Source organism: Halichoerus grypus, chromosome 13, assembly GCF_964656455.1.
Source record: "Halichoerus grypus chromosome 13, mHalGry1.hap1.1, whole genome shotgun sequence".
NCBI lineage: Eukaryota > Metazoa > Chordata > Mammalia > Carnivora > Phocidae > Halichoerus > Halichoerus grypus.
Genome location: NC_135724.1, coordinates 46,540,645 through 46,560,404, shown reverse-complemented (window position 1 = coordinate 46,560,404; position 19,760 = coordinate 46,540,645). Strand labels below are relative to the sequence as shown.

General features: G+C 46.5%; 1 protein-coding gene across 2 annotated transcripts in view; it reads left to right on the top strand.

Annotated features, from left to right (window-relative positions):
* The window catches only part of LAMA3 (laminin subunit alpha 3), a 256,665-nt gene extending 238,366 nt beyond the window's left edge, over positions 1 to 18,299 (top strand). For both annotated transcript variants that reach the window (XM_078060502.1, XM_036098118.2), the window contains 8 exons: positions 2,648 to 2,817; positions 6,549 to 6,732; positions 8,332 to 8,472; positions 12,900 to 13,059; positions 13,156 to 13,286; positions 15,508 to 15,601; positions 16,884 to 17,003; positions 17,751 to 18,299. In XM_078060502.1, the coding sequence (XP_077916628.1) occupies positions 2,648 to 2,817; positions 6,549 to 6,732; positions 8,332 to 8,472; positions 12,900 to 13,059; positions 13,156 to 13,286; positions 15,508 to 15,601; positions 16,884 to 17,003; positions 17,751 to 17,896 (1,146 nt within the window). In that variant the 3' untranslated portion in view covers positions 17,897 to 18,299. The remainder of the gene's footprint in view (positions 1 to 2,647; positions 2,818 to 6,548; positions 6,733 to 8,331; positions 8,473 to 12,899; positions 13,060 to 13,155; positions 13,287 to 15,507; positions 15,602 to 16,883; positions 17,004 to 17,750) is intronic.
* The last annotated feature ends 1,461 nt before the right edge of the window (positions 18,300 to 19,760 follow it).

Sequence of the window (19,760 nt, the reverse complement as noted above, 5' to 3'; positions counted from 1 at the left end):
CTGTATTTAATTGTACCCCTGTTCCGTGCAAGCCGCCAGATTATGTGGAATAAGACATTGATTCTGCCTCCAAAAGCTCACTGCCAGAAAGAAAGCAAACAAGCCACAAAACTTAGTGGTGAAGGACTAGACTTTGGGGTCAGACTTACTGGGTTTGCATCAGGCTTACTAGGTGTGTGACCTTGAGTGATTATATAACCTCTCTGTGGGTCTATTTCCTGCAACATAATGAGGATATATAAAGTAATATCTTGTAGTGGTGTTGTGAGAGTTAAATGAGGTACTAAACACAAGACATGTAGCCAAGTGCCTGGCACATGGTAAGCATCAGCTGTGATCATTATATACCCTCATAACCTAAGTGAAAGGCACAGAACATGCAACAGGCCTGGGGTGGCAGGAGTTTGCCTGCCCCAGAGATCAGGAGGTGACACAGGAGCTGGGCCTGGAGGATGGGTTGGATTTAGACAAGTGAGTGTCGCTGCTGCGTGAGCAGAAGCCCAAAGCCCAGAGGCGGGATGTGGGTGCAGCTCAGGTACAAGACCCTTTCCATGCATTCTCTCTCATCTTCAGTAGTTTGCAGGCTCTCTCAGTTTTCACCACACCCCTCGGAGAGCAGAATAAACTACCAACTCTATAGGTAGGGAACTGAGTCTCAGAGAGGCTTAAAAAAAACAAAAACAAAAACAACAACTTGCCTAAGAGCACCCAGTCAGTAAATGGTAGACTCAGAATTCAAACTTAGGGCTGTAGATCTCAGATGTTCTCTTCAGACTACATCCTGTGGCTTCTATAGGCTTGGAAAGCTTGGTGAACAGGGGAAATTGGGTGGAGAAAGGAGAGTGACAAGGTCAACTCAGAATTCCACATTTGAGCCTCATCAGGCATAGGATGGCCTGACATAATTTTGACATTTTTCTATAGTCAGCATGAAGCCATTGAAAGGCCTGCTTTAAGCCATGTTTAAATAAACTGGCAGGAGCCTGTGGGATGGTTTGGTGAGGGAAAGTTCTAGAGACAAGGAGTCCAACTGGCAAAGTACTACAAAGTCCAGACAAGAGAGTCAGGAGCCTGACTTTCAGGGCAGAGGGACTAGGACTGAAAAGGAAGGAGTGGCAATTGTGTCACAGAGACAAAGGAGGACACAGAAGCTAAACTCGGGGAAGAGGCAAGGGAGGTGGGTGTCCACCATGGCCAGGATGTAGGGCCTGGATGCCCCAGAAGACGTGGGAGCCATTATGAGAAGGAAGAGTTGGTGACAAAAGTTATTTATGAAATCTGCTCATCTTGATGTTACTGCTCTTGATACACAAAGAAGAATCTTTCAGGGAGGGAGTGAGGCCCCACTCTTGTGAGCCCCAGGCAGGAAGCTCCACCAGCATCCAGGTTTGGCTGGATTTGAAGTGGTTTTAAGCAATTCATCTAACTTTCTGGTGGGCATGATTGCTCATCTCCACTCAGCAATGTGTAAGCACAGAACGTTTTAAATAACTGGTATCGGGTTTCCATTCTGAGCACCCTGTCCAGGAATTGGGTCTGGGAGGAAAACCTGATCTTGAAGGAATTTGAATTTGTTGGGGAGCCTTTAGTTATTAGCTCCAAGTGTAAAATGACTTAAACAATAAGAGGATCTATAAAGTCACATAACGGACAGCTTGAGGACAGGTAGGCTTAAGGCCTGGCCGGTCTCAGCTCACCTCAGCTCCACCCTGCGTAGTTCGGAGCTTCATATACTCAGGGGACGATGCCCAGCACTAGAGCCACGGATCAGCTTGACTTTATTAGTAAAGATATTATTTCTCAGAGGCCCCGCCCCCTACGTCCCCTCCAGTCTCATTGGCCAAGAGGGAGGTCACATCTTCCTCTCTCATCCAATCCCTGGCACAGCAAATCGCGAATCCCCACTCTTCCCTTTGACAAATAGAGATCCCAGCTGAGCTCTGGTCTTGTGGGAGTCGTGGACGCAGGATCAAAATCTGGGTTCTTCCTAGCCGAGAAAAAGGGAGGAATGGCTGGAGAGTCTCAGTTTCTAACAACATTTTTTCTAGTCCTACTTTATATTTATTACAGTTGTTTTTCAGCATTAAAACTTTGTTCTGTTCAAAAGTTCAACACATTGTCTAAGCTCAGGACACACTTCTGTGTGTGGCTCAATTCTAATTAAAGTTGAGACAGGCTGGGGTCCCCCACCAACACACACACACACCCGCCCTGCCGTACACACCCCTTCTGGTTCCTGCTCTCTGTTTTTGCACTGCCCTGCTGCAGAAACCCAAGTGAACGGCTCCAGGAGAGGTGGCGGGTTGGCGGCTGCATGGCCCGGGGACTGGGCGGTGCAGGCTCAGGCTGTGGGCCCAGTGCGGGCTCTCTCAAGAGGCACTATGATTATTCCACAGCTCCATGGTGTGTGTGTTGGGGGGGGGTGCTCTGGATACCCACTGGCCCAGGTGCGGCAGCTGTCAGGAAAGAGACCAGACTTGTGTCAGATGGGAAGAAGGTGCATCCTCCCCAAGGATGAATTCATCTCTATTGAATTAATCTCCTAGGATCGAAGTAAAAACTGAGCAAGGCTCTTAGCAAGATAAGTATTCTATACTCTTTCCCCCGATAATGAGCTGTCCTAAGTTTGTGCTTCTCTGCCTTGCAGCCGTTGCAGGACACGCCGGTGGCCTTCCCACGGAGCATGGACATGTGGCGAGAGGCCCAGTCTTGCCTACCACCTCCCTGGGCCCAGGCCAGTCAGGGAGCCCTCAGGTTTGGGGACAGGCCCACCAGCCACTTGCTATTCACGATTCCCCAGGAGTTGGTGAAACCCAGGTATTTTTAATATTCCTGCCCCCACACCGACTCAGAACCTGACTCCACAATCGTATCCCAGAGCAGGCCGGCCGGCAGGACACCACGCACCTGTCACTAATGAAGTGGCAACACCACTTTTGTGGAAAGAGGTGCTGGCCTGCACAGGACACGGCGCGTGACTGCCCCAAGTGCTCTCCGTCCCCGCTGCCGGAAAGCATGCGTGCGCTGCTCAGAGGCTGAAACAATCCGCTCCGCTCTGGTGTAGAATTGACGGCGTTCCAAAAATATGACTGATACTTCCTTTCAAAGCTGCTATTTATTTCTATGATAAATCACCTTTCTTCTCTACATTCTATAGTCAGAGAAAAATAATTCTTGTAAGTAGACTCAGTGCCAGATAGATCATTTTTAGAGAGCACTTTTGGACTTCTTGTGCTAACAAGTTGCCCCTTTTCTGGGGAGGAGGGAGTGAACAGAGATATTAATTATGTCAGAAAAAAAAGTAGGGAAACAAGGCTTGTCATTTTCATGTGATTTGGAGACATAAATAACAAGGTGCCAAAATTCCTTTATGATTTATGTACAGAAGAATTTCCCAGGGTCGAAATGGCCTGGCTTTAAGACCAAGCTTTCAATCCCCACTCAGCCACTTGCTGGCTGTTTGACCTCAGGCCATTTGCCAGATCGGTCTTCTGGGATGCAGACGTGAAGATAGGACTAGATGTTGCAAGAGATGAGTTGTTCCTGTGGGAGATAAAGGTGGAGGCAGCAGGGGCTGGTGGGAAGAGCCTTCCACTGAGACTGGGGCCCGGCACCTGTGAACGATGGGGCTGCCGCAAGCAAAGGTCACCCCTTAGAAGAGTCCAATGTTGGGCATCAATGGCCTGGCTCTAGTTTTGCTGTTGAGCTCAGTCCTTGGCTGGGAGTCACCCATATGCCACTGCAGATCTGAGGGCATGGGGGCTGGGGGCTGCCACCCACGGTGTCCCTGCAGCCGGTTCACTCAAAGGGGGTTTGGAGCAGCAAGTCGATGGATACCACAGGCTGTTGTTCAACTTTTCTAAGCCTCAGCTTTCTCTCCATGAACTTGACATCATCAATGTTTTCACAAGTTGCTACATCTCTTTGAACCTCAGTTTTCTCATCAGTTAAATGGAGCTGATAATGCTTTCCCTGCAGGGAGGGATGCAGTAGCTTGCAAGGAGCTGGCCCTGGGAGGCCCACTCAATAAGCCAAGTGCACGATTCACAGGCAGATGTGAAGGCCGGAAAAGGGAAGGGTGGCATTCAGAAGGAGAACCCTATGCCAGCAGCCCCCCATCTCTATTTGTGCCACCGAAAGGCTGGGGATCCCTGATTTGCCAAGGGAGACTGAGAAGTGAGGTCCCCCTCAGTTATTTGCCCTTCCCGGGGCTACCTCTTGAGAGGAAGGCCCACTCCCCATCACCGTGCTCTTGGTCAAGACCAAGTCTCTGTGTAGATGCTGCCCAGCCTCCCCGCCCTCCTGCCTGGGCTCTGGCGCTCCCCCACCAGCGCTGCCCTCCCCTCACCCCACAAAGCCCCTTCCTGTCTCGCATCTCCTCTCAGAGCACACTTAGTGTGGCGAGTTCTCTGGCTTCTTCTGATGATTCAACCCCAGCACCTTCCCTTGCAGCACTAACATATACATAATAAATGAGAAAAGGAACATTTTAACAGGGAAGTGGTAAAAAGCAATCACTAGTAGATACAATTTTTAAATTATTGAAGTCTCAAATATTGTAGCCATCGGAGTATATTTTCAGGATGAGGCAAGTCCAGAATATGGGCTATTCCGTTGTTTTCATTCTAATTTATATTCTAGCAATTCGTTGCCTCTCCTTTAAAATGCTGCACCACTATTTTATCTTTTTGGTGAATGTATAAAAATGCCACTTCACTCTCTGCCTTATTCTCCCATCCACCAGCAATGAAGAGTCTGAGCTGCTGTATCATATGCTGGGATTTGAATCTACTGGCATCTTTTTTGGGTGTTAGTCAGTTAGCCTTTTATGAAAGAAAGCTGCTTTAAGAAATAACTCTGGAAAGCAAATGTCAAGCCTGATAAGCAAGCCCACATACGTGAAGTACTTTAATTCTGTAGCAAGTTCGAATAGCCTCCTTAAATTGGCTAACCCTCATTCTCCAAGCCTCCGCACATAGCTACACCAAGAGAAATATTGAGCGGTGTCACCATCTGGTTGGTTTAATTTAACATATATAGATTTCCCTTTCGTTTTGAAGAACATCACCCTCAAGGAAACTCCCTAATCTAAAAGATTCAACTTTCTCAGTGTTTGCTCAGCCTCACGATATTAAAAAGCAAAGAGAAGTAACAGTGCCATTTTCTCTTTCATTTCCTGATTCTGCTCCAAGTTTTCCATTTACCATTTAATTCAGCTATTCAATTAACTACTTAATTCAACTCAGCTATTTGTCGAGTGCCTGCTGTGTATGAGGCACCCCCTGGGGATGCAGCTTTAAACAGGAGAGACCTAGGTTCTGCCTCTGTCACCCAAGGAGTGGATGATGACAGCCTGCTGATACCTGGGTCCCCCACCACCTTTGCACGCTGTCCTTTTAGGCACCCTCGTCAGTGCACCTGTGCACCAGAAACAGCTCGAGAGGGAAACATCCATTGCTGCATTCCCAGGGCTCACCACAGAGGCTTATGCGTGCTGCAGCCTCCTTAAATATTTGTTGGATGCACGGGTGGCTGGGTAAAGGAGTGAATGTAAATTCTCATGCAAAGTAAATCTTGTTTAGCCAGATGTGTATATGATATGTAACCACCATGCAAAGGAGTATTAACTTTCATTTTCTTCTTTCACTGCGTGGTGCTCGCTTAATTCCTGTTCCATCGTCAGTGGGGTCTTAATTAAGGTCCAAGAAACATAAAAGCGGGTGGGAGAAGGTAGATCTGTACTTTTCTGCCTCTGCCTATGTCTTGCAGAAAGAAAATGCTTACCTGATGCTTAAATCAAATCCTTTTTATTCCGTTTGCGCCCCCCCCAACACACTTCCCCTTAGAACTTTCCTCTCCTTGCATGTATACAAAATAGAATGCATATTCATTGGGTTAAAAAGATACAGGCTGCTAAGTGAAATAAGCCATTAGTCACGGACAGGCGAATACTATATAATTGCACTTACATGAGGGACCTAGAGTAATCAAATTCAGAGAGCCAGGAAGGAGAATGGTGGACACGGCGGGCTGGGGGACAGGGAATGCAGAGGTGTTGTTTGATGCGTACAGAATTTCTGTTTTGCAAAGTGGGAAGAGTTCTGGAGACTGGATGCACAACAATGTGCGTGTACTTAACCCTACTATACACTTTAAAAAGGTTAAAATGGCAAATTTTATGTTATGTATATACTTTGCCATGACTTTTTAAAATGTAGATGTTTTTTAAACAGTAAGGCACCTTCTTTCGTGCCATGTGCCAGCACTTACACCAGCAGCTAAGTGTGCCATAGAGCTTCCTCATTATTCCCCAATAGTGTAAGAAAATCATGTGCACAACGTTTAATAGCTGGACTCTAATAGCTTTTAAAAATTCCCAAAGAGATACGTCATTGAATCAGTACATGCCTTAGTTTATTCATTTGAATAACGGGGGTTGGGGTGTCTGCGCCTCACCCTCTCTTCCGGCTTCAGGGACTCAGAAAAACACTAAAAACACTAAAACCCTCTATTTTCCTTCTTTGCCTGTTGCTTTCTTTTCCCGACAGGTCACGGTTTGCTGTGGACGTGCGGACGGCTTCCCCCAGAGGCCTCGTGTTCTACTGGGGCTCTCAGAACTCCTACATGGCACTGTATCTCTCCAAGGGACGGCTCGTCTTTGCCTTGGGGGCAGGTGGGAAGAAGCTGAGGCTGAAAAGCAAAGAGAAGTGCAACGATGGGCAGTGGCACACGGTGAGAGCCGGGGCTGCATGAGAAGCCGCCACCGCCGCGGAGTCCCCCCGACTAACCTGGAGAGGGGTCTCAGCCTCCTGCCTGCCGTGGAGCCCAACACTGGCCGAGCTTGTGTGTCCAGAGGCACCGAGCACCCCAGCACCTTCGCAGCGGAGATCGCTCCGCACACCGGGCAAGGAGGTTGTGCGTGGATGTCTCGGTGCCAAGATGGGCTCTATTCACTGCTTCTTCAGTCCCCGCCACACCTCCCTGGGCTCTGTCCCCTTCCCCTCCCAGCCCTGCTGCCTGGACCGTTTCTGTCCGTCAAGACACTGTCCAGGTCTCTGGGACCCCTCTCTGAGCCCGGAATGCCTTCTGCATAACACAAGCCTAATTAAAGACCCACATCCCTAGCTTTCCAGATCTTGCCTGAAGGCATCCCAGATTGCAAGAGATACAGGATAAGAAAGGATAAGAGCTGGGATTCAAGGGACAGGCAGGGCCCAGATCATAGGAGCGTTGAAGCCAAGGTGAGGACTCGGATTTTATTCTGAGTGTCTCTGAAGCTTCGGAAGAATCTTCAACTAAATAAGGAGCATTGCATGAACAGATGGATATTTTCAAAGCTGTCTTTAGCTGAAGAGATGAAATGGGGGTACGAGTGGCCAGATGGACGCCGCTGCCTTCGCTTCAAGAGGCCGCAGGGAACATGCACGGAGTAAACTGTCTAGCATGTTCTCCGAAAACCGAGAGGGCTCGCTTAGGGGTCGCATGTAGAGCGTGAGAGAAAGAGGGGTCCGAATCAAGTCCTGTGGTTTGGGGCCAGCCATTGGGACGGCAGAGGGACTGCTACTGAGACACAGAAAATGGGGAGAAGGGGCGTGTGGCCAGGGAAGGAGCAATTTAGAGCTGGGGAAGAGCCAGGGTTCTGCTGTGAACCTCCTAGGGTTGAGTGGCCTGTCAGACATTCAAGCCCACCATTCTAGATAGTAAAGGCCAGAGGTCACAGCTGGGAGTATAAGTTGGGGAGGCATTAGTGAACGGTCTCATAGCCGTCAGATGGAGGAGCCCACCCTAGAGCCCAGGGATCTTGACTTTTAGCAAAGAGTTGAAAATGTGTCCTCCCTTGTTAGTAGAAGAAGTAGCCATGGCCCCTTGCTCCAGGAGCCCTGCCGAAGGACTTTTATTTTTTATTTTTTAATATTTTATCCATTTATATGAGAGAGAGAGAACATGAGGGGAAGGAGGAGAGGGGGAGGGAGAGGGACAAGCAGACTCCACACTGAGCATGGAGCCCAAAGTGGGGCTCGATCCCAGGACCCTGAGATCATGACCTGAGCTGAAAACCAGAGTCCAACACTCAACCAACTGAGCCACCCAGGCGCACCAAAGAATCCTTCTTATAAAGCTCACTTTTCTAGCTTACTGTCTTCAATATCTAACATAATCTCACAAAATGGTGATGATGATGACAATACTAGGGAAAAAATTTCTGATCTTTTAAAGCTCCTTGAAGAAACAGAAATACATTGTTTTAAAAAATGTCCTGTGACCAGTAATAAAATACATCACCAATTGTCAGAGGTAAAACATGATTAATATATTTTCTTTACTCTTAAGGTGGTGTTTGGGCAAGATGGAGAGAAGGGGCACTTAGTTGTGGATGGTCTGAGGGCCCAGGAGGGAAGTTTGCCTGGAAATACCACCATCAGCCTCAGAGCACCAGTTTACCTGGGATCATCCCCCTCAGGGAAGCCAAAGGTAAGTAGTTATGCTTCATCAACACATGGAAAGATGCTCAGCATCACTAATCATGAGACAAATGCAAATCTAAAGCACAACGAGATCTCACCTCACCCCTGTCAGAATGGCTGTTATCAAAAAGACAAGAAATAATGAGTGTTGGTGAGGATGTGGGGGAAAGGGACCCTCGTGCACTGTTGATGGGAATGCAGACTGCTGCAGCCACTCTGGAAAACAGGATGGAGGTTCCTCAGAAAATTAAGAATAGGAATTCCATACAATCCAGTAATTCTACTGATGAGTATTTACCCAAAGAAAATGAAGAAAGACACTAACTCAAAAAGAAATATACACCCCTACATTTATTGTAGCATTATTCACAATAGCCAAGATATGAAAGTAACCCAAGTGTCCACTGATAGATGAATAGATAAAGAAGATGCGATACACACACACACACACACACACACACACACACACACACACACACACACACACACAGAGGAATATTACTCAGCCATAAAAAAGAATGAAATCTTGCCATTCGTAACAACAGAGCTGGACCTAGAGGCTATCTTGCCAAATGAAATAAATCAGACAAATACCATATAATTTCACTGATATGTAGAATCTAAAAAACAAAACATGTGAACAAACAAGCAAAAAAGAAATAGACTCATAAATACAGAGAACAAACTGGTGGTTGGCAGAAGGGGAGGTGGGGATGGGCCAAATAGGAGAAAGGGATTAAGAGATCAAACTTCCAGTTGTAAAATAAATAAGTCATGGGGATGAAAAGTACAGCAGGTTCATGGTCAATAATATTGTAATAACTTTGGTGATGGACGGTAAGTACACTTAGCATGGTGAGCATTTGGTGCAAAAGAAAATAGTTACGTTTTAAAATCATATATAAAAATAATTCACCTTATGATATAATTATGAAGGTGGTCAAAAGGTACAAACTTCAGTTATAAAATAATTAAGTCCTGGGGATATAAGGTACAACATGGTGACCATAGTTAATAATACTGTATTACATATTTGAAAGTTGCCAAGATAGTAAATCATAAAAGTTCTCATCACAAGAAGAAAAAGATTTGTAACTATGTGTAGCAATGGATGTTAACTAGACTTATTGTGGTAATCATACCACTATATACATATACATAAATATATATATATGTAGAGAGAGAGAGAGAGAGAGAATCACTATGTTGTATACCTGAAAATAATGTTATGTGTCAATTATATCTCAATTAAAAACATTTTAATATATAATCATTATAATTATATAAGATACAAGATATTCAAGAATCTGAAATATTTTAAATAATTTTTTAAAATACCTAATTAATGTCCCAAAGCCCACAGAGAATGATCCCCATTCCTAACCCTTCACTTTTTTTTTTTTTTAAGATTTCATTTATTTATTTGACACAGAGAGATAGCAAGAGAGAGAGCACAAGCAGTGGGGGCAACAGGCAGAAGGAGATGGAGAGGGAGAAGCAGGCTCCCCGCTGAGCAGGGAGCCTGATGTGGGGCTCGATCCCAGGACCCTGGGAAGGCAGACGCTTAAGCCACTGAGCCACCCAGGCACCCCCCCAACCCTTCACTTTTAAGGTTCAGCTTGACACACAGGCCTGGAAGAATGAATCTAGGGCTTCTCCATGGCTTTACAGATAGGAATCTGTTAGTTTCTCTTCCAGGGAATGCAGAAACATAGGTTTTAGGTTGTAGATGGCGATTTTTGTTTAAGATAATGTTTTCCAAACTTTAGCAATTTGTGTCACCTTCATCATCTTTGCCAAACACAGGTAAAAAAATTACTTAATGGCTTGCTCTTGGTCAACTCACTAAGTTTTGTTGTTTTTGTTTTGTTTTGTTTTGTTTTTGCATGCGCTTGTTGGGGGGAGAGGGGCAGAGAGAGGATCTTCAGCAGGCTCCACGTCCAGCACAGAGCCAGAGGCAGGGCTCGATCTCACAACCCTGAGATCATGACCTAGCCGAAGTCAACAGTGGGACACTTAATCAACTGAGCCACCCAGGCGCCCCAAATTTAAGTTTATTTTTAAAGGATGTTTTTGTCTCCCCATAAATGGAAACCCAGTATTTTTTTATCATAAAGAGTAGGTAACCATAAATATAAATATATGTAAACAAAACAGTGTTATTAAAGTCTGGTCAGATAGTGTGCCTGTACTCCATTTGGAGAAAAAAAAGAGTTTGACAAGTGATCGTTATATTAGGTAATTATAAGTGGCATTTAAGACATATTAACGCAAAACTAGAATGTGTTCCTTGTCTTAATCAGAAAGTTAGAAAGGGAAGTGAAAAAGGACTAACTTAATAAGTGAATATGTGTTTTAATGTTATTTGGTGTCTGAAATAAAATTATCTCAAGAACCAAACTTAGGAAAGTGCCAAGGTTTCGATGTGGCCATGGCTCCGAGGCTGGGCTCCGTGAGTGCCCTGTCCCTCCTCTCTCCTCCGATGCCAACAGAGCCCCCACCTCACCTGCCTTACATGGGGCACCACACGCAGCTGTCTGTCTTCTCCCTGATTTGCCTTTCACTCCCACACAGTGAAGGAAGATGGTCCTGTCGACAGTTCAGGCCTAGGACCGCCCTCGCCTGAATGTGCTGCCCCACGCTCAGCCCCTCTTGCCCCTTTCCTCGGGGCTGCTGGCCTGTCCTGCTGTGATGTTTGCTTGCAGTGAGGGAGGAAGGGCCAAGACTCAAATCTGGGCCTGGAAATGGACATAATTAGAAGAGGAAATTTCAGCCAACTTGGATTCTAGGCGGTCAGGCTGGCCTAGCCTCGGCCGCTATGTCTCAGCCTGGGCATAGGCTCAGCCTGGCCCACCTGAGTTTTGCACTGGGGTTTGGGCCAAAGCCCCAGCAAGTCAGAAAGTATTGTTTTGCTTTATTTTATATTATACATATAATATACATATATATTTATAATATATAATATAGTTATATATAATCAGTATATATTAATACTGTACATAATAATACATATGTATTATATGTAATGAATATTACATAATATAGTGTAATATCTATGTGATATATGGTATAATACATATATAATAGATAACATTAATTGCCAAAGAGAATCCTCAATGTTAATGTTTGCTTTTCTGTAACCTCTATACCTATTTCCCTCTCAGAGAAATCACAGGGTGGGGTTGCTATTCAAGAGCACAATATGGGTATTCTTTTGACCTGAATAAGTCACACTCAGCATCGTAATATACGGGACAACCCATAGTACTCCATGTATATCACTCTTACAAACCAAGCTTCTTTTTGCAGCATTCCTCCCCCTTGAGGGTACAAACCATGGACTACTCTCCTCCATATCCTTTCAGAGGGCAGACAACATCCAGTCAGCGTCTGCCTCTGAAACCAAAATCTGCAGTCTGCCATTAGGGATCCAGTGTTAGGTGATGACCTTCGCTGGACAGTCTGAGCTTGGTTTCAGATACAGGCTCTTCATTGTATTAGATGGTAAATCTTAAGAAACTAAAAATTTCATCGCCGAGTCCACTTGGTAGTTTATCGTTGATAATATGCGTCTCTAATATCACCATGTCTTAAAATTATCATATACTGTATCTGTTGTGTAGGATTCCAGGGTCCTAAAAGCATTTATTCTGGAAGGGAGTTTAAGGATTTTATTCAGTGATTCTTTCTTTTTTTTTTTTTGAAAGTTTCTTAAAAGTTACAGTCTTTCTTCCCAGAAAAATGCACATACAGAGAACATAGGTATATAATTTAAGGGATCACAGAATCCCCAGAGGTGCATCCTTGGGCCCCAAGTGAGGAGCCCTTGTTCCAGGCCACCTGTAGGTGCTCCACGCATGCCCCCGATGCCACGCATTGTGTCTTATTTTAACTCCACAGCATTCGTGATTTGTTGGTGGTGCACTGAGCCCAACAATATAGGAAGCTTTTTTACACTTTATTATTTTTGGAATGTTTTGGCCTCTTTTTCAGTCAGCTGCCCTGCATTAAGCAATCACATAGGCTCATGAAAACTTCAGAAGTGGTTTGTACCTGCAAAGAGACGGTGAGCTAAGTACACCGTAAGGCGGAAATTTCCCCTGTTACAGCCCCGTCTGTGCGGACCAGGGTCAGGTCCCTGACCAGCACTGGCCAGCAGCCTCCACCGCCCCTGCCGTCTGCACACACACTGCTTGGTTTGGTGGCCCCCTCAAACTTCAGCCACCCACTGGACATCTGGTATGCAGGTTTTTCTTGGCAGTGTGGGCAGGGAGCCAAATACAACCGTCAGGCCCACCTGTCTCCGGCAGGATGGTTGAATCCCCCTACCTGCCCGCTTTTGCAGACAACTGCCCTGCCCTTAACCTTGGCTGCCCCAGTGTGTCTGGGAGGTGTGGCTGAATGCAGTTTGCTTTCTCTTCCGCTTGGTTGCAGAGCCTCCCCCAAAGCAGCTTTGTGGGATGCCTGAGGAACTTTCGGTTGGATCTGAAACCCCTGGACACCCCTTCTGTGAGCGTTGGTGTGTCCCCCTGCGTGGGCGGCTCTTTGGAGAAAGGCATTTATTTCTCCCAGGAAGGAGGTCATGTCATCCTAGGTAAGGGGCAGTTTGGAAGAGTTTATGTCTTGGAGTCTGAGGAACTCGGTCCTTTTTCTTGAATTATGATGTTCTAATTTTTTTTTCTTTTGAAAGCTAACTCTGTGCTGTTGGGGCCCGAATTTAAGCTGGTCTTCAGCATTCGCCCAAGAAGCCTCACTGGCATCCTAATACACGTTGGGAGTCAGCCGGGGAGGCACTTATGTGTTTATATGGAGGCCGGAAAGGTGCGTACCGTGTGATGACAGGGTCTGTGGGTTTCCGTTAGAACCACCTTCATTTCCGGAGACCACAGCAGGGGGCGTTGTGAGGGAGTGGGATCCCATCTTGTTTTAAGAGACCTGATTTCAGGGCTAACTTAGTGTTTTCCTTTAGCAAGTCAGTTGGTCATCATGTTTCCTGTTCATCATCTTTAAAACTGGGAAAACTCAAACAAGCCGGGCTGAATTCTACCTGCACCACTTAGTTATATGGCCCTAGGGAAGCTACTTAACCTACTTCAGACTCACTTTCTTTATCTTTAAAATGTGGATGATAATGCTTATATCTTAGGGCTTTTGTCAAGAGAATAGGAACTGTCATATACTCAATAAATGTTCATTTTTCTCTCTTCCCCCTCACCCTTGTCACATCTCTACTTTTATTCCTAAGGGCAGTGCCAGGAGTTGTGGGATAGATGTTCTCAACAGCTGTCTACACCAGGTCTATGCCCAACAGCTGTCTACACCAGGTCTATGCCCATGGCTTGGTGTCTACTGAGTCAGTTTCAGATTTCCCTTATGGTCCCTGTACCACCCACCAGCATCTCTGGCCTCTGCAGCCAGGCTGGGCCCTTGGTCTCCTCCCCAGGCTTCCTTTGGCTTGGCATGGAATCCTCTTTCAGTGTAGCCTTCTGTGGCCTCCTGCCCATCCCGCATGGGCCTGGTCAGTACCCTACTCTCACCCCTGGGGTCCTATCTCTTTCCTTTTCAAAACCTCTTTTAAAAACCAAATCCTTCCAGGAAGGCCTCAAGGCAAAGAGCAAATCATGATAATGTTAAAGAGAAAAAATTCAACTGAGTGAATTCGAAGATCTCGTTGACGTTATTAATCGAGTCATGAATCAGGCAGCATCCCATTTAGCAAGTAGAGGAGGGCTCTGAGTTGTACAAAATGGAAGGGTTTTATAGGAATGAGGGTGGGGCAAGGAAGTCATTAGAAAAGGAAAAGAAAGGATTCTTCCAGGCAAGGTCACCTTCCATTAGGGGAAGGGCAGGGGGTCTTAGTAGGTGGATTACCTCACCTAACTTTCAGGGTGTGGGGTTGGGGGCGTGGTGCTGGAGAAGGCCCATGTGACAGATTACAATGTCATGGGTGCTGTTCAGAAAATTCCTGACTGATCTATTAAGACTACGTTTCTAGGGGAGGTTGAGACGTTACTTAGGTTAGGTCTTCAGCACTGGTTTGATGAATTGCCTTGAGTGGCTCCATTCTGGGCCTGTGTTTTTCTGTTCAGCCATAATAAGCAGTTTTCCTTCACCTCTACCCTTCCACAGCTTATTAACGTGAGGAGAAAACTCCCAGAAGATAAAAGAGCCCAAACTCCTAGAACTCTTTGTATTTGAGATGCAGCCTTTAAGTCTGAGCAAGGCCTCAGGCCAGAGGCAGGAGCAGCTTGCTGGCCTGGAGAGAAGGCTGGCTTTTCAGGGGACGGGAGGGGCTCCAGGAGGGCTTCTGGAGAGGAAACAATCACGCACACAAAAATCGAGACCTGATGACCTTCATAACGGCAGTGACGTTGTTTAGCTGGAAAATTGCCTGGGCTAGCTACATGCAAATTAATGCAAATTAGTTACCAGCTCGCTTATTTTTGTCCTCGCATTCGTTCACCTTGCTTCAGCCCTTGGCCCTGGCCCAGAGTGGGCATGCAGAATTCTACACCCTAGCATGCGTGCCGGACCCCTGCTGCGTGCCCAGTCAAATGCCATCCATGAGCTCGCTAAATTCCTTGAACAAGACCCCTGTGTAAGGCATGCATTCATGGAATTATTTATAATTGTCTGGGCCTTGCAGCACGGTGTGCGCCTCAGCCAGCATTTTTGCCTTCCAAATCTCACATCCTTCTAAACAGAGCCGCCGTCACGTATTAATAGCTGAGGAGGGTCTTCAGTGCTCGTCAGTGCCCTCTGAGCTCAGCCTGACAGGGGAGGGGTTGGGATTGGGAGGACAGGGCTCATGGCCTTTGGCAACAACTTCAGGCTGGGCCCTGGGTTTGCAGCTTGCTTGCCTAGGAGGGATGCAGCCGAGAGATTCTTGGAAACACTGGCCCCCGTATGGTCACCTGGTATGGGCGGGGGCTTATGTCTAAAGTGCTCCGGGGCTGGCGCGGTGGGAGGGGTCGGGAAGGGAAGAAGCCAGGGAAGTTGGCTCTACCAGCCCTTCTGAAGGGAAAATGCACGTGTGTTCCAGGTCACGGCCTCTGTGGACAGCGAGGCAGGTGGGATCTTGACATCGGTGACACCGAAGCGGTCTCTGTGTGACGGACGGTGGCACTCCGTGACAGGTACGATGTCCGGTGGCCTGTTGGTCACACGCTGAAACAGTCTCCCTTTCCTTCTGGACTTGAATGTCCCAGAGGCAGCCTCAGCTCCTCAGTCCATTAGCGTCTGACCAGGCTCAGCCCCGGTGGGTTAACAGCGGTGAGAACACGTCCATTGTCAGCCCCAGCCGTACCGCTGCCGTTCGGGGTCGCTGCAGCCCGTCCTCCGTCGCCTACACAGGATTTGCTTTTTTCTTTTCTTTCCTTTCCCTTTTTCTTTTCTTTCTCTCTCTCTCTCTCTTTCTTTCTTTCTTTTTTAGCTCAGAAAACTGATAAGCTCTGTTTGTTTTCAAGGCAGTATAACATTATGATTTAGATTTTGGCTCTGAAATCAAAAAGAACAAAGGTCAAATCTCAGTTCCAGCCCATACCTGAGTGACCTTGGGCAAACCACTTAATTGCTCTTTATCTTCAGTTTCCTTCTCTGCACAATGGAGGGAAAAGTAGCGTCCACCTCCCGGGGTGAAAATCAAATGGGATAATGTATGTAAAGTGCGCAGCAGGGTCCAATATGTAGTAAGTGCCCAGTAGGTATTTGCTCTTACTGTTGTTGAAGTTCATTGTTGGGCTATTTTTTTCAACCACCATTTAATATTACAGCAAGCGATGTAGATACACCACTGGGTGGAGAATGGGCATAGCCTCCCAAACGGAATCTGCTGTTTTATGAATAACCTGGGCATGTTAGTTTGGAGATACATTAAACCACATTGGCTAAAATACCTTTTATAAAAAAGCTAGTCTCTCCCTGTCTAATTGGAATGCTAACTCCATGGCGATTAGTTACAATTGTTAATATTGGAGGAATTTTATTTGGAGGGTCAAAAGCGACTCCGTTTTTAGAAGTCAGCGTCTCCCTGGAAAGAAGCTAAGATCGCATGAAATAAACATGGCCTCTGGAGCGGAGGGTCGGAATTCCCAACTCATTCAACTTACAACCAAGCTGTCTTGTCAGGCTCCTCAATGCTTGAGAGTCATAGTGTATTCTCTGGGAAAGAAGAGTAATCATATCTTCCTCACAGATTCATTTTAAGGATTAAGTTCTGTAATATATGTGGAACACCTAAATACCACTTGGTGTTGAGAAATCAGTTGAATTTGAGTCTAGGTTGACCGAATTCCTACCAACAGCGCTCTCGTGGGAATGAGTTGAGCAGAAGCCCGTGGTGACACCCTAGCATAGACATTAAACATTGGGCAGGGCTCTCCTCGGGGGACTGACCTGACGAGCTTCCTTTTCCCCCAGTCACCATAAAACAACACATCCTACACCTGGAGCTGGACGCAGAGAATAGCTACACAGCTGGACGGCTCCCCTTCCCACCTGCCAGCACTCCTGAGCCACTACACATTGGAGGTGTCCCAGGTAACTCTCGTCTTGGCTTCTTCTACACCTGTGTTGCCCCACGTCAGCTCTTAACATGTCCATCTTAACCCAGCAAACCCAGTGCCCCTGCCCATGGGTGATTAGCTGGGCAGCGGTTGGCTGAATGGTGGAGACAGAGAGGCCCTTTGCTCCAACACATGGGAAAACCCAATTGCTAGCAATGGGCACATTGTCTAGCCCAGGCCATCTTACTGCTGCTTCTTCTGTCCCAAGCCTATCATTTATAAGCCCCTCTTAAGAGGCTGCATTAACCTAGAAGCCTGATATCAGCAAAGAATCAGGAAAGGGGCTGAGAAACTGGTCTCTCCTCTCTAGGTGTTTAGTTTTACTGGTGAGTTATTAAGCTTTGGGGGGCCAGAATGGGAGGATCATGCAGGTTCTGGAATTTTGCCTGGAAGGAGCCTTGTCATTCTTCCTTCTTTTATGTTCCTCCAAATGATTTGTTAATTTTATGGGTCTTCCATGACCCCTAAAAAGCACAAGAGTTCAGAGTTATTATTTATTGATTGGGGCTGTGGAATTGGCTCCTTTGAAGAACTTGAAGAGTAGCCTTGTTGCTGATTTATCACAGCAGGCCGGGGTGTGGGGGTCCAGCTCAAAGGAGGAGGTGACCGGGTGGCCCGAGACCCTCGGTCCCTTGAGCTCGAAGAAGACTATTTTTTAAATTGGGTACATTCACTTGACAGTATGAATTATCCACTGAATGCCTCTTCTTTTCTCTTGAAGCCGGTTTGAAGACACTGAAGCTCCCGGTGTGGAAATCATTCTTTGGCTGTCTGAAGAATGTTCAAGTGAACCACGTTCCCGTCCCTGTCACAGAAGCCGTGGGCACCCAGGGGACTGTCAGTCTGAATGGCTGTCCTGACCACTAACTCAAACCCATCACACAGCAAGGGAAGTCACCTCCAAGAGCCCGGTTCCCCAACACACCTCTCTCTCTCCCCGCAGGATCGTTCTTGACTTAAGACACCCTCTAGACCGGGTTGCTAGCAAGTCTCATTTTGAATTCTGACCACCCATACTCATCATCTTGGCACTCAGTGCTCCATGTGTATTTTATATAGAAATCCCATTTCTTGAAGATGATGAACAAATTGTTACATGCTTTTGGTAATCTCCTTTCCCACTAAAAATGAAATGTCTTTTAAAGAACATTATCTTCCACCTGTTAAAAAAAAATAAATATCTTTTAAAGCACTTTAAAAACACAAAAATTGTACATGTGTTAAGGGGTTATAACTTATGGGGTTAAATAAAGGCAGTGTACTCTTTAAATGATGATGTTTTATTAGCATTAAACCGATGGCTCGATGGGCATTGTTAATCGTACTAATTCCTCCGCACGTGTTCAGTGGGCCACCTACAACACAGTTTTCTGCAGGTGATCGTTACGCACATACCGGCAAGGTACCGTGTGTGCTCAATGTTGGACACACAATCAGGCAGAAAAAGTAATTCCTACCCTGAGGGAATATTCAGTCCTACTGGGGAGACACACAATATTCATAAAATAGTAAATAACTAACAAACCGAATTAATGAACCTCTATTTCCCTTTGGTTTCCCACATATAGTCTGCTACCAACCAAGTCTCAATTATGATTATCAATTCCTTGAGGGCAAAGACTGTCTAGGAGGGAGCTGAGGTGGCTATACATCCTATAATTAGAGCTTTGCATGACAAGCTAACAGATAAGAAGGAGGACTTGCTTCTGGTTTTACCGACAAAATAATGAGCCATGCACTAGACCACTATTATTACCCAGCACCACTCTTCCTAACGAAGAAGATTATGTAAGCATTTTTGTGTCTTCTCCATGGTATTTGCCCCTCAGAAGAAAAATAATAATTCTGAAATTTGGACATAGTAATCCTATATGGTATCCTTGTTGCTCCCTGCCCTCCCCCCTCTGGAATGGAGCCACACTCCCTTCAACCCCGAGCTCTTCACACTGCAGGCCTGCGGGCGTGGTTTCTAGCTACCACACCTACGCAACTGTGGAATATTCTCCTGGGGAGGTAGCAAGTTCCCCATCACAGAGGGCATTCAACAGAGGCTGGCTGGTGCGCATTAGGGTTGCTGTGCTGACTCAGACATTGAATTGCACGACCTTAAGTTAGGTGTTTTCTGAAAACATTGGACCTCCCAATGAAAACTTCATCAGGCAATCACCACCAGACACTGAGTCTGCATGAAGAGCCTCCATTTTACCTGCCTTGGCACCAGCTACACCAGATGGGTGGTTCTCTCTTCCGGCTTCCGGTGTTAACCTAACTGAAAGTGATTTCCTAGTGCTGATCATTCATTAGCACTTCCTAGGTTCATTAGAAAGGGACAGCGAATCCACTGACACCACCGCTTTTCCTTCCCTTTGGTAGGAGCTTGAAGACCAGCTGTCCCCCCGCCTTATCCGAGTGTCATCCCTGCCACCAGAAGGCAGCCGAGGGTGTCACAGATGGAATTACAGTTAAGGAAACAGCCCTCGGCGTGCCCCTCCCAGACTGTACATGCGTGTTCTCTGAAAGGAATGTTTACAGCTCCTCAACTGAACCATCGTGGAAATTCTTTGTAAACCGTAAAGTGCCATACAAGTATTATCACTGGTGTCTTCTTCCTGGCTCAAAGTCCCTCCCGGATTGGGCTGACCTTGGGGTAGGAGGCTCCGGAGGGACAGTAGGCTCGCTGACCGTGACAGGTCCACAGTTGGTTTCCTTTTGGTCCAGGAGGGCGGGGGAG